Source organism: Gasterosteus aculeatus, chromosome 17 (genome assembly GCF_964276395.1).
Source record: "Gasterosteus aculeatus chromosome 17, fGasAcu3.hap1.1, whole genome shotgun sequence".
NCBI lineage: Eukaryota > Metazoa > Chordata > Actinopteri > Perciformes > Gasterosteidae > Gasterosteus > Gasterosteus aculeatus.
Window position 1 is genome coordinate 9,330,310 of NC_135705.1, and position 10,701 is coordinate 9,341,010.

Genomic DNA, 10,701 nt, shown 5'->3' on the forward strand with positions numbered 1-10,701 from the left:
CGTACCAAGTTGTTGAAATAAAAATCTATGAGCTCTACACACAATACTGGTTTATTTGTTGTTGGACAATGAAAAACAGTATATTGTTGTTTTCTAAAATCGTGTGCAAATGTCTAAAAACATATACAAAAATAATAATATACTAATATAAAGGACTCACAAATGAATGTCCGAAATCCTTTATTACTAGTCTATGCAGCCTTTCAAATAGCGGATAGTATATATTTTATTCATAGAAAGTATCAAAAAACATGACAATTATCTGACCAAAAAATTGTCATGGTTTTTGATACTTTCTAACTTTTTACATCTCATGTACAAGAGATCTTAACTTTGTCCAAAAGGGAAAACAACAACCATTAGTACCGCAATTTTGACATTTGTGAGGCAGACAAAGCTTTACATCTGCATTTATTTCCAAACCATTTTGTTTTTTAGGTTTAAAAACCAACACTGTTTAGGGGTGTTTTCTTATCTAGTGATAGCAGAAAACTATTAACAATTAAACAGCGAAATCCAATTATTTTTCAAACCATAAATGTAGTTTTTTAAATGGTCTTATTTTTTTTTACAAATGTATTTGTTTAAGAGAGCATTTTTAACAAATAATGAATAACCAAGTTCAATTGGATGTGCCTTAAGATGACAGAAAAACAGTCTTCTGTCGCAATGTGTCACAATAACGCACATCATTTTCTATACATTGCACACGTGAGCTTTGCACGTTTCTTCGACATTACTTTTAAGATTCATGTAAAAAATATTAACTTTCATTGTTCAACAGAAATATTGTACATATATCAATTCATTCTTATCGTAGTTATGCCTCTTGATTGTTGGTTTGTGTTTTTATTTTATGTATGTGTTATTTTCTCTAAATGTTTTTGAAAGCACCAAACGCCATGGAAAAAACATGTTAGAACCTACTTGATCTGATCTGATGCTGCATTCAGGTCCCAACCGTTTATTTCCCAATTTTAAATTACAAGTAGTTGTAACTATAGACTTTATTTAAGTCTTGTTACTAATGTATTTGATAATCCCGTCTAAATAGAAGCTTAATATCCCAGATCAATTATAATCATATTAATATTTTGTAAACAATACGAATTTGCATTACCATTTACCTTTATGTATTTTTGTTCAATGACACCGGGGTGTTACTGCCAGTTCCTCGGACAAGACATGAACGCAGCACTTCACCTCAACACTGCTATGATGAACAGAAACAGAGTCCGCCAACACTCGGAGCTATAATTAGTCCAATATTCATCAAAAACAAGAACCCTGTGGTGGAGTAAGCCTATATCTCGCCATTTAGTGGCAAACATTGATCGTTAGGAAGTTACATTAGTTTAGCTAGATCTCAACGACTTAATCTCACCCGGTTAGTTACCGTGATAGAAGATAGCAAGTTGACGCCAGCTAAGCTAACGTAAAATTAAACGGTTAAGCTCAATTTTAGGGGCACCGATTAACGTCAAAGGTTAAATCCTAGCTGACTGTCAACTATCCAGAACTACTGTGTACACTGAGTATTTCCGTCTGAGTGGCGTGTGGACTACACTGTTGAACGGTTGATTTAATTGAGTAACCCAAGTGGAAGTTACGCCAAATGTATAGTAGCAGGTAGCTAGCTAACACCAGGGAAGCGTTAAGCTAGCACGCGGCAAAGCGACGGTTTAAGGATTTCTTTATCGGACTTCATCCGTCGCAAATACCAGTGAGGTTGAGCTCTTTGCGGGATTACGTGAAATTCGGTGCACTTTCCCATGCCCTGCGTGTGGCTGGGAGGTAGCTAGCCGGTGGGGCCGAGGAGGTAACAACCAGCAGTCCTGTTAAACATGGAGGATGAAGAGGTCGCAGAGAGCTGGGAAGAGGCAGCGGACAGCGGGGTAAGAATCTACTAACATTGGGCAATTGCTGTTATTATTTTAACAAGAGTTCTATCTTGATTTTAGTTTGCCCGCCAGCCACTCACCTGGCTGATGCAAACACTTTATTTATTTCGGCTTGTTTATTCATTCAATACATTCCCTACTGAGTCTTGCAGGCCTCGCTGCCCCTAAACGACCGAACGTGGCTTAACGTCGTTTAATTTAGCCAACAAAATACTTTAATGATGTAAAAATATCCACAAAAAATAATGAATGTTTTCAGAGTCGACTTTTCCCAATATTTCTAGATTTCTAGATAGATTATTCAGACCCGCCCATTGCAGAAATGACCGTTTGCATTGAAACACTACAATAACATAGCCGTCTAGTATGTCCGGGACGTTTTATAATACTATTCAGAATGTGAGCAAATAACCCTAGATATTGAAGCGTTTACTGTGTGGGCAGATGAAATCAGTTTGTTTTGTTGGTGGCAAACTGTAAACATTTGTATCAACACTGCTTTCCCTGTAATCCTGTTTAGCAAACCTGTGCAACCTACCCACTGTAATCAAATTAGCTGATAACGCATTTCTATGTAACTGATGTGACTGCTTACAATGTTATTATTGTTATTGTACTGAATTTGTTTGACATTATGCCAAATGCAATAACCATGCTCTTCCTTTTTTCTCAGGAAATAGAGAGAAGACTTGAGGCTAAACTGAAAATAAATCAGGAAGCAAAGTGAGCTAAGAGAAAATTAATCCCAAATTTGAATACACTATAAGAATGCATTATTTCCCTGGTATTTGTATTCCTCGCCACTCCTGTTTTTACTTACAGGAAGTCCAGCTTGGGTTCGGGTTGCTCACCTGTTCAAACTGCGATTGTAATCCAGGATGACACTCTGCCTGCAGCACCCCCACCACAAATTCGAATCTTGAAACGTCCCTCAAATAACGGTACTGCAGGAAACCTTGCATCCTCGACTCGTCCCTCTCAGCAGATGAAGTCTTTGGCCCAGCGGGAGGCAGAGTACGCAGAAGCCCGAAGGAGGATCTTGGGTAGTGCATCTTCAGATGATGCGCCTCAGGACAATCCTTCCCAGGAAACGTAAGCCTTTACAACAAACAAGAACCACAATGAATTTACAAAGTACTTAGAAACATCTACACGGGGGAAAACACAGATATTAATTCATTCTCATTTCTCCTCATATAAGTAGGCCAGCTCGCATGCAGCAACCATTGGAACCAGTTCCACTAAACAATAATGTGATCCGCCAGCCCACTGGCCCAGATGGCACCTCAGGCTTCAGACTCTGCAGATAAAGAGGAGCTACGTGCTGCAAGGAATCCGCTTTCTCCCTGAGAGGGCATAAAGGGTGACAGGCCAAGGGGTTATGTGTGGTATGAAGAGCAGAGTGGTGGGATGACACACAATTCGACAAACATTAGAAATATGAAGACATAGCATGGACTGAAATGAACTCCTCCACCCTCTCTACTCTGCTTTGTGGCATGGTCTTTGCGTTTCACCTTGCCTTTTCCTTCTGTGGAATGTGCAAGGGGCTGGCACAGATCAGTTTAAGATCTAAAACCCTTTCTGTTCCACAGCGTGAACAGGCTTTTGCCTCACATCCCTAGACACTGTGATACTCTGATGTTTCATGAGGTGCCCTGTGATTTTAGGTAAGATTGGCCGGCCGAGTGCCAGGGCCTCAGGTGCCCGTCTCTTCAGGGTGAATAAGGGAAGCTCATGAATCTGTGGGATTTCCCCTAAGAGGTGCAAGCGAAGGAGCTGGCCGGTCCACCGTCGGAGTGTGGATCGTGGCTGGGTGTCCACCGGGTCACTGGTCTCAGTTTTTGGGGGTTCCGTGGAACGCAAGTGTTTGGCAGTGCTGAGAGTTTGACGTTTGTGTTCAGCAGCTTGAGCGAAAGCTGATAAACGTTCAAACTGACCCAGCACTTTGGGTAAAGGTGTGTTTTTCTACTGTAGTTGCATAGCAATGGCAGAACAGCATTTCCTACAGTCCTCGGGTGGCTATTAAAGAAAGGCCCGGTGGCCACACAGCCTTTGGCCAAAGATTATAGATTGTATGGTCGGAATGTCACTAAATCTTAAGTTTATTCAAGCAATAAAGATGAAGTCACTCCCTGAATAATTTTTTACATATTGCCTATTAACCTGTGCTGACAATGTTTCTTATGTTTGTATTTTTTTCCAAAGGATAGTAAGTTTAAGTCAGAAGATCATTCGTGTGTCAGAGGTTAGATGACATAGCCTGCATACAAACTGTATTAGTAGACATTTTAAATTAGATCAAAGTGGTTAACATACAAACCGCCATAAATCGAAAATTTTAAGTTATCGTGCATATGTGTCCGTGTGTTTTGCCGTGCTCAATTAGAACATCAAACTACTGCATTGATTTAGATGAGAGGACTTTGATCTGTTCAAGTGTGTCTGACTGATGATGTGGAGCATTATTGGGTTATGTTTTAGTCTTCAGAAAAAAGTATTTGATGCTCATTCTACCAGATGACAGTCACAAGACACTGAGTGTGAAGAATTTCTTTCAAACTAGAAAAAAATGATAAAGATATTAGAAAGCTCAGTGTCATTTAAAAAGAAGCCGACGCCTTGTTTTGGTGAATGTTTTTCTTGTGTTCTTTTTGCGCCGCAGGATTTCAACGTCATCGTTTGTCATAGATTCAAAATAAAATTTTGCAAACCATGACATCAATCATCTCATGAAATACCGGTAATTACTGCTACCCCTTTGGAGCCCTTTGACACTTGTATGCCTTAAATGACACATTTTCCCTGCTTATATTTGTTCACTTTCCAATGGGTAGTGCTTGTTAGTCTTCAGCTTTTTGTGCACATGTGATAGTTTTATTATCTTGATGAACCCTGTCACTAAGGAACAGTTAATAGTTATAGTGTTAGACAAATACAAGGTCAGTCAAGGTGCAATAATGCTTTTCTTACAGAAAAGTTCATGAGTGCTTAGACCACAGTTTATCCAAATATTTTCCAGTGACAGTAAAACCTTTGATTGGAAATATACACAAGAAAATAATCAATTGTTATAAATTATACAACTTCCCCATGCACAGCAGCAAACTCAACAATATGTCTGCATGTGTGCCACTTAGTCCAACCTCAGTCACTGAAAATGAAAGGAGAAAGTATGGCCTACACTATACTCTGAATATTCTGTTCCCAGGGTTTTGGTTAAATTGTTGAAATAAAATGAGTTATCATTTAAAATGCATAATTGAAAGCAAAACTCATCCTGTATCTATGTGATCTACCCATTGTGCTTCGCTTCTGTCATTCACAGAAGCCTGTCTACGTTATAGCAGATTTGTTGTCATTCTTGTTTTGAAACTTGAAAAATCACAAATGGAATTTGAATACCCTTTAATAAACGTAGTTCAAACTTGGTGTATATCTGTTTTGTATTTCATAAAATCAGATTATTATGAAGAAAGGTGAGGGAATTTAAAACATTACTTAATAGTTATAGGTAATAGCACAATGAGTTAATGTGAAACATTGGAATCTGAGTAGTAGGTTATATTACCCTGCTTTAATAAAGAACATACTTTTTGATTGCGGTCATACACCGGAAAAATAGATAAACAATAGTAAATGAGTATTTTTCAACGAGCTGCACTGCAAAAAAAAGAATTTATGACTAGTATTCTTATAGTGTAGTGTAGCATAGTTTAGTATAGTGGCTGCTCGAATCCTCCTGACCGCACGGGGCGCTGTGTGAAGAGAGCGCTTCATTTTCGCGTCGGGTCGTTTTCTCTCGAATCCAGCCGAGGTGTCCATTGAAAAGTCGGAACTTGTTTGTTTTTTTGGACAAGGGTTGTGAAACCTCGCTGAAACTCGACAAAATGGCAGACGACAACAGTTACGAGTCGATGCTGTGTGTAAAGCCCGAAGTCCACGTCTATCGGATCCCGCCGCGGGCTTCTAACCGCGGATATCGGTAAGAGGAGCTCAACGGGTATTAAAGGCAATAACTGACAAGTCTGACAAGTGTAATGTTACGTCATGAAAGAACTCTAACGTATCTACACCCATTATCGGACAACTACTTACTAGTTTGGATGAGTGCGACTTTTCTCCTTTTTTCCCCGTAAAGTGTGTTCGGCGGTTACAGTCCACACACCCAGTAACAAAACCCATAAGGATTTCGATAAACAGACTTGATGTCAGCTAGCTGAAAACGTTACACATGCTAGCGGAATATCAAAGCGGGAATTCACTACTGTAAAGTGTTACACGCTCCGGTAAATTGGACAACATCATGCAGACTGTCAACAAACAGTTATTTGACTGCGGACATATCAAAAAGTTAACTTTGATATTCAAAGTTATGATAAATTATGACATTCCTGGTGACAAGTCTTGAAAGTTTTTAAAATGGCAGGATCCAGTCCGATAATAGAGGCATGAGTTTATAGTTAATGCTCGCGGCTAACTAGCCAACGTTAAGTGCAATTAATTCACTATATTGTGTGCATTTTCTGCTGAAAATAATATCATAGTAATGTTAATGAAATAGTATCTGACGTTAGCTATACTTAAATGTGTAGGAGATCACTGATTGACTTATGTTTTTCTCTCATTAAACTGTTTTAATTTCAGTTATTACATTATAATGTACTTCTCATCCATCACTTGGTTCTTTCATCATAAATAGCCTGTCATTTAAGTCCAGCTTTGACTGAATATTATTTATTCAAAACAAAAAAGCCTTAAGCAAGAAGATCCACTTTTTCTTTCACCTTTTTTTTTTTTTAGCTTTCCACTCTTTATCTCTTGCTATTCCTTCACAGAGTGGATTTGCTCAAATGTGATGAAAGAAATAAAAACCAGATCAGATGCAGATCTTGATGTTTATTTGTTTCTTAACCTGTTTTCTTGAAGACGTACATTTTAATTACGTATTTAAAGGATCCACAAGTGTCACATTCCTTTAGCTGGCACCACAACTATAAAGGATCACAAATGTCTTTTTTTAGTCTTCCTGATAACTTTTAGTTTCACTTCCTCCTGCTTTTGAAAAGCTGCAGCTGTCTGGGTAGAAACTGTGAACCAGTGAGCCCCTTTCTTATGCTGATGCATGTTTCCTGTTTTTCTAGTGCTGCTGACTGGAAGCTGGATGAACCTGCATGGAGCGGGAGGATGAAAATCACTGCAAAGGGCAAGCTGGCCTACATTAAGTTAGAGGACAAAAACACAGGTAAACAAATCGGCATATACATATATAAGTCACCACACAAATTCTCTTAACATTTCAGAACTAATCTTTTACCTCTGCAAGTAATTGGGCAAGACGACAATAACTAGTCTCTAGTGAGTCTTTCCATGTGCACCAGTGTACCAGTATTAATAGAGCACTGACCATTTAAAGTGAGCCATCAGGTCCTTTCTAAATTTAGGTGCCAATCTGATCAGTGGAGTCCTCGCAAATCTAGCCCTTTAGAGTGAGAGTGCTGTCTAATTAAGTGGAAATATGTTCATTAGCATTCAAGTGCTACCAAAACGGAATTGATTAAAATGTGGTCAACAAGCTAGCGAATACTTTTGTCCTTTGCGACGGATCTTTTTACTTTATTACTCATAGTTCAGTAAATAACCAGAAGGCGCCGTCGGTCTGAATTTCTTCTTTGCAGGAGAGTTGTTTGCCCAAGCTCCAGTCGAACAGTATCCGGGTTGTGTTGTTGAATCAGTCACAGACTCCAGCAGGTACTTTGTGATCCGGATAGAAGATGGCAACGGTAAGAGACCTTATTATCTATCATCATTTAAATTAAATAAATAAAAGGAAAAAACTTGATGACCCAGGCTTTCCGATAAACTACGTTTTTCTTTTTCAAGAATTTCCATTCAGATTGAATTGTGGAACTGAAAACAGTGCGTCATCCCGTCCCTGAACAAGAGATGTTGTGTCTAGTTCCTGCCTGCTTATAAGCTGTGTGATGATTGCGCATCAATTGATCAACATGATATTTAACGTGACATCAAAGTGATTCAGGAGTCTTTATTGACTTGACCTGGTTTTCAGTCATTTTTATCAAGAGAATCACATAAACAATGTTTTTTCGCGATACAGTGGCACCTACTATTGCTATTTAGGACATTTATTTGGTCTTTAAAGTTGCTGTAATGAAATAAAAACTTAAGTTCATATAGTATAAAGTCATTCAATTGATTGTGAAGTTAAAGGTCTTTAGTCACTATACTCTACCTTTTATTGACAATCTTATTTTAGCCATTATGTTCTTTCATATAAGTGATAAAGTACTGCAATGTGCTTTTTCTTTTGATAAAGGACGTCATGCTTTTATCGGTCTTGGATTTGCTGATCGCGGAGACTCGTTTGACTTCAACGTAGCTTTACAAGATCACTTTAAGTAAGTTAATTCCTCTTGTTTTGTCATTTCACTGTCATATGTTATAACAAATGGCCGCATATGATCTGGAAGCTATTCATGAGCACATTTACATGAATATGATTAAATGTGATACTGAGACCAACGTTCATACTTCATGCTTTGTTTAACGGACAACAGACCAGAGTAAAATAGACACAACAAACTTGTTAGATTGTGTTTGCTACAGTATTTGCAAAACAATATCGATGTTTTGTTATCTGTGTCTTGCCACCCAGTTTGAATCTATCCAACGTTTCTTTAGTGATAATTATTATGCTTTCAAACCTTCTAATAAAGGTGGGTGAAGCAAGAAGGTGAGCTCGCAAAACAGGAAGCTTCTGAGAGCACGGCGCCGAAGTTGGACCTCCGCTTCAAAGAGGGGCAGACGATAAAGATCAGCATTGGGGTGAGTCGTTCATGAAAATGATTAAATAACATATGCAACAATGACAGATTATATAAAGCAAACTAATTGAACAATGTCTTCGTTCTACAGCAAAACATCAAGAAGAAGGAAGCAGGTGGTGCCAAATCGCGGCCCATGGCTATGGGTCTACTTCCACCCCCACCCGCTGGAAAGGTTGGAGGTGTAATACCACCTACTGTGGGACAGCCGACAGTCTCCGCTGTACAGACTACCGCCGGTGATTTCCCCCCCCCCCCCCCCGCTGTTGTATCCAATCAAATTATTGAAAGATCTTTTGCGGGATATGAACTGTATTAATGCTCTTTTAAAAAATGTTTTTCTCCAGATCCAGCCTCTCTTTTAGACTTCGGGTCCCCCGGCCCTTCAGCCCCACCCAGCGCCGACGTGTGGGGGGATTTCACATCTGCAGGCTCCAAGTAAGTTTTCACAAGCTGTCCCCCCCACTATTTTTGTCTTGACAGTCAACCCATCTTGTCCATCTGTCCCACTTGTTTGCGTTTAATGTTCCTTTAATCGTTTTGGCTTTCTCTTTCATCATCATCATCATCATCATCATCACACTAATATCTCCTCACCCCTACTCCCCCACCCTTTCCTCCACAGCTCCAGTAAAGATGCTGTCCAATCAGGATGGGTGCAGTTTAGTTGAGTGGTGAGAAAACATCCACACACAGGCTCCACACATTCCATGGACATGATGATTGGGGGCAAAAGAAACTAAAAGAAAGGAACTTGTCTGGCTCTTTTATTCTAGCTGCACTCGTTCAGTCAATAACATTTTCTCATAAAATGTAGCCGGCTGACCAGCACACTTTTGAGGAGCAAACAGTAAACATGTACATACTTTTTTACAATCATTTTCTTTTCTCAAACTTTGTCACAAAGTGGGAACTTTTTTGTTTAATTTAAAAGTCATTAAGACTAAACCGTCATTGTTGGAGTTTCTGCTCTCCTGAAGCATGTTGATCGTTTGGAGAAACAACTGTGTTGTTTCATTAACCGGATAAAAAAAAACATTTCATTTGCCTTAATGTTCCCTTGTTTTATATTGAGTTTCAATCTGTTCTAAATGCTGTCTGCCACTCATCTCAAAGTTATTTTTACCATTTAGGGAAAGTTACTTTATACTTTGAAAATATCTATGTTTTGTTGAGCTTTATAGGAGTTTGTCTGTTCTTTCTTTTCTGTTTCAATTTTTTTTTTTTAGATTTGGTTTTAAGAGATCCCGCAATTATATGCTGATTTGTTTTATATTAAACCTCTCAAGCTGTAATTAAATATAACCAGGTTGTTTTAATTATTGTGGTGGAAAAGTCATGATGTCCATTTCATGTCTGCCATTCAAAGTTTGAACATTAATTTTTGTCTTTGTCAGCATTTTCCTTATGTCTTTGTCTGGTGTGTTGCTTTTAAAAATGTGCCCGTTACCAAATAGAAATGTCCTCAGACTTGTTGCTGATTTGCATCAAGTGTTTGATTAAGTGCCTTTCAGAAAAAGATCTAAAATGTTAACCGAAGTCATCTTGTAAATAAACAATATATTTCATTGACCCTTGTTTTGATTTGTATTAGTGAACTCATGAGATTGTAGAGGTGGGCTCCACGGCTCATGCTACACATTTATATGTCCTCTCGGATATCAGAGTATTTCACATATATCATTACGTGTTCAGTGATCGGAGAACCAGTTAACACTTAAATGTGATCAGCAACACAATCAAACTGGATTGTTTTTTCATATCACAACCAGCATTTTTGTTTTAATTAAATGGTCTTAATTTATGAAACTTTTCCATGTTTGTTCTTCAAGTTTTTTTTTTCATTATTCTGAAGTTGATCATACATCCATGTATTGGACAGAAAAAGAAATTGGCATTTGCTTGCTTTCCATATTTTTCAATGTGAAATATTTTTGGTTTAACTCATGGAGTAA

The 10,701-nt window shown here is 38.4% G+C and overlaps 2 protein-coding genes across 3 annotated transcripts; both read left to right on the forward strand.

Moving 5' to 3' along the window:
• Positions 1 to 906: 906 nt before the first annotated feature.
• On the forward strand, positions 907 to 5,332 carry LOC120834752 (SUZ RNA-binding domain-containing). 2 transcript variants are annotated; one of them, XM_040202998.2, is made up of 4 exons: positions 907 to 1,895; positions 2,575 to 2,624; positions 2,724 to 2,993; positions 3,103 to 5,332. In XM_040202998.2, the coding sequence occupies exons 1-4, from the start codon at positions 1,845 to 1,847 to the stop codon at positions 3,209 to 3,211; spliced, it is 480 nt and encodes a 159-aa protein (XP_040058932.1). In that variant the 5' UTR covers positions 907 to 1,844; the 3' UTR covers positions 3,212 to 5,332. The 2 variants fall into 2 exon arrangements, with proteins under 2 accessions (XP_040058932.1, XP_040058933.1); XM_040202999.2 differs by having other exon boundaries at positions 1,173 to 1,895; positions 3,106 to 5,332.
• Positions 5,332 to 10,318, forward strand: necap2 (NECAP endocytosis associated 2). Its single transcript, XM_040202995.2, has 8 exons — positions 5,332 to 5,886; positions 7,046 to 7,146; positions 7,580 to 7,684; positions 8,239 to 8,320; positions 8,639 to 8,747; positions 8,838 to 8,985; positions 9,094 to 9,184; positions 9,372 to 10,318. Exons 1-8 carry the CDS (start codon positions 5,792 to 5,794, stop codon positions 9,415 to 9,417), a joined length of 777 nt encoding a protein of 258 aa, XP_040058929.2. The 5' UTR covers positions 5,332 to 5,791; the 3' UTR covers positions 9,418 to 10,318.
• The last annotated feature ends 383 nt before the right edge of the window (positions 10,319 to 10,701 follow it).

What these genes read in the sequence shown, in the direction of transcription:
- necap2 (XM_040202995.2), top strand. Translation starts at nt 5,792, where the DNA reads ATGGCAGACGACAACAGTTACGAGTCGATGCTGTGTGTAAAGCCCGAA. An exon ending in GCTTTACAAGATCACTTTAA is followed by an intron (nt 8,321 to 8,638) that starts GTAAGTTAATTC and finishes CTTCTAATAAAG; the next exon opens with GTGGGTGAAGCAAGAAGGTG. An exon ending in TTCACATCTGCAGGCTCCAA is followed by an intron (nt 9,185 to 9,371) that starts GTAAGTTTTCAC and finishes TTTCCTCCACAG; the next exon opens with CTCCAGTAAAGATGCTGTCC.
- LOC120834752 (XM_040202998.2), top strand. Translation starts at nt 1,845, where the DNA reads ATGGAGGATGAAGAGGTCGCAGAGAGCTGGGAAGAGGCAGCGGACAGC. An exon ending in AAGAGGCAGCGGACAGCGGG is followed by an intron (nt 1,896 to 2,574) that starts GTAAGAATCTAC and finishes CTTTTTTCTCAG; the next exon opens with GAAATAGAGAGAAGACTTGA. An exon ending in AAAATAAATCAGGAAGCAAA is followed by an intron (nt 2,625 to 2,723) that starts GTGAGCTAAGAG and finishes TTTTACTTACAG; the next exon opens with GAAGTCCAGCTTGGGTTCGG.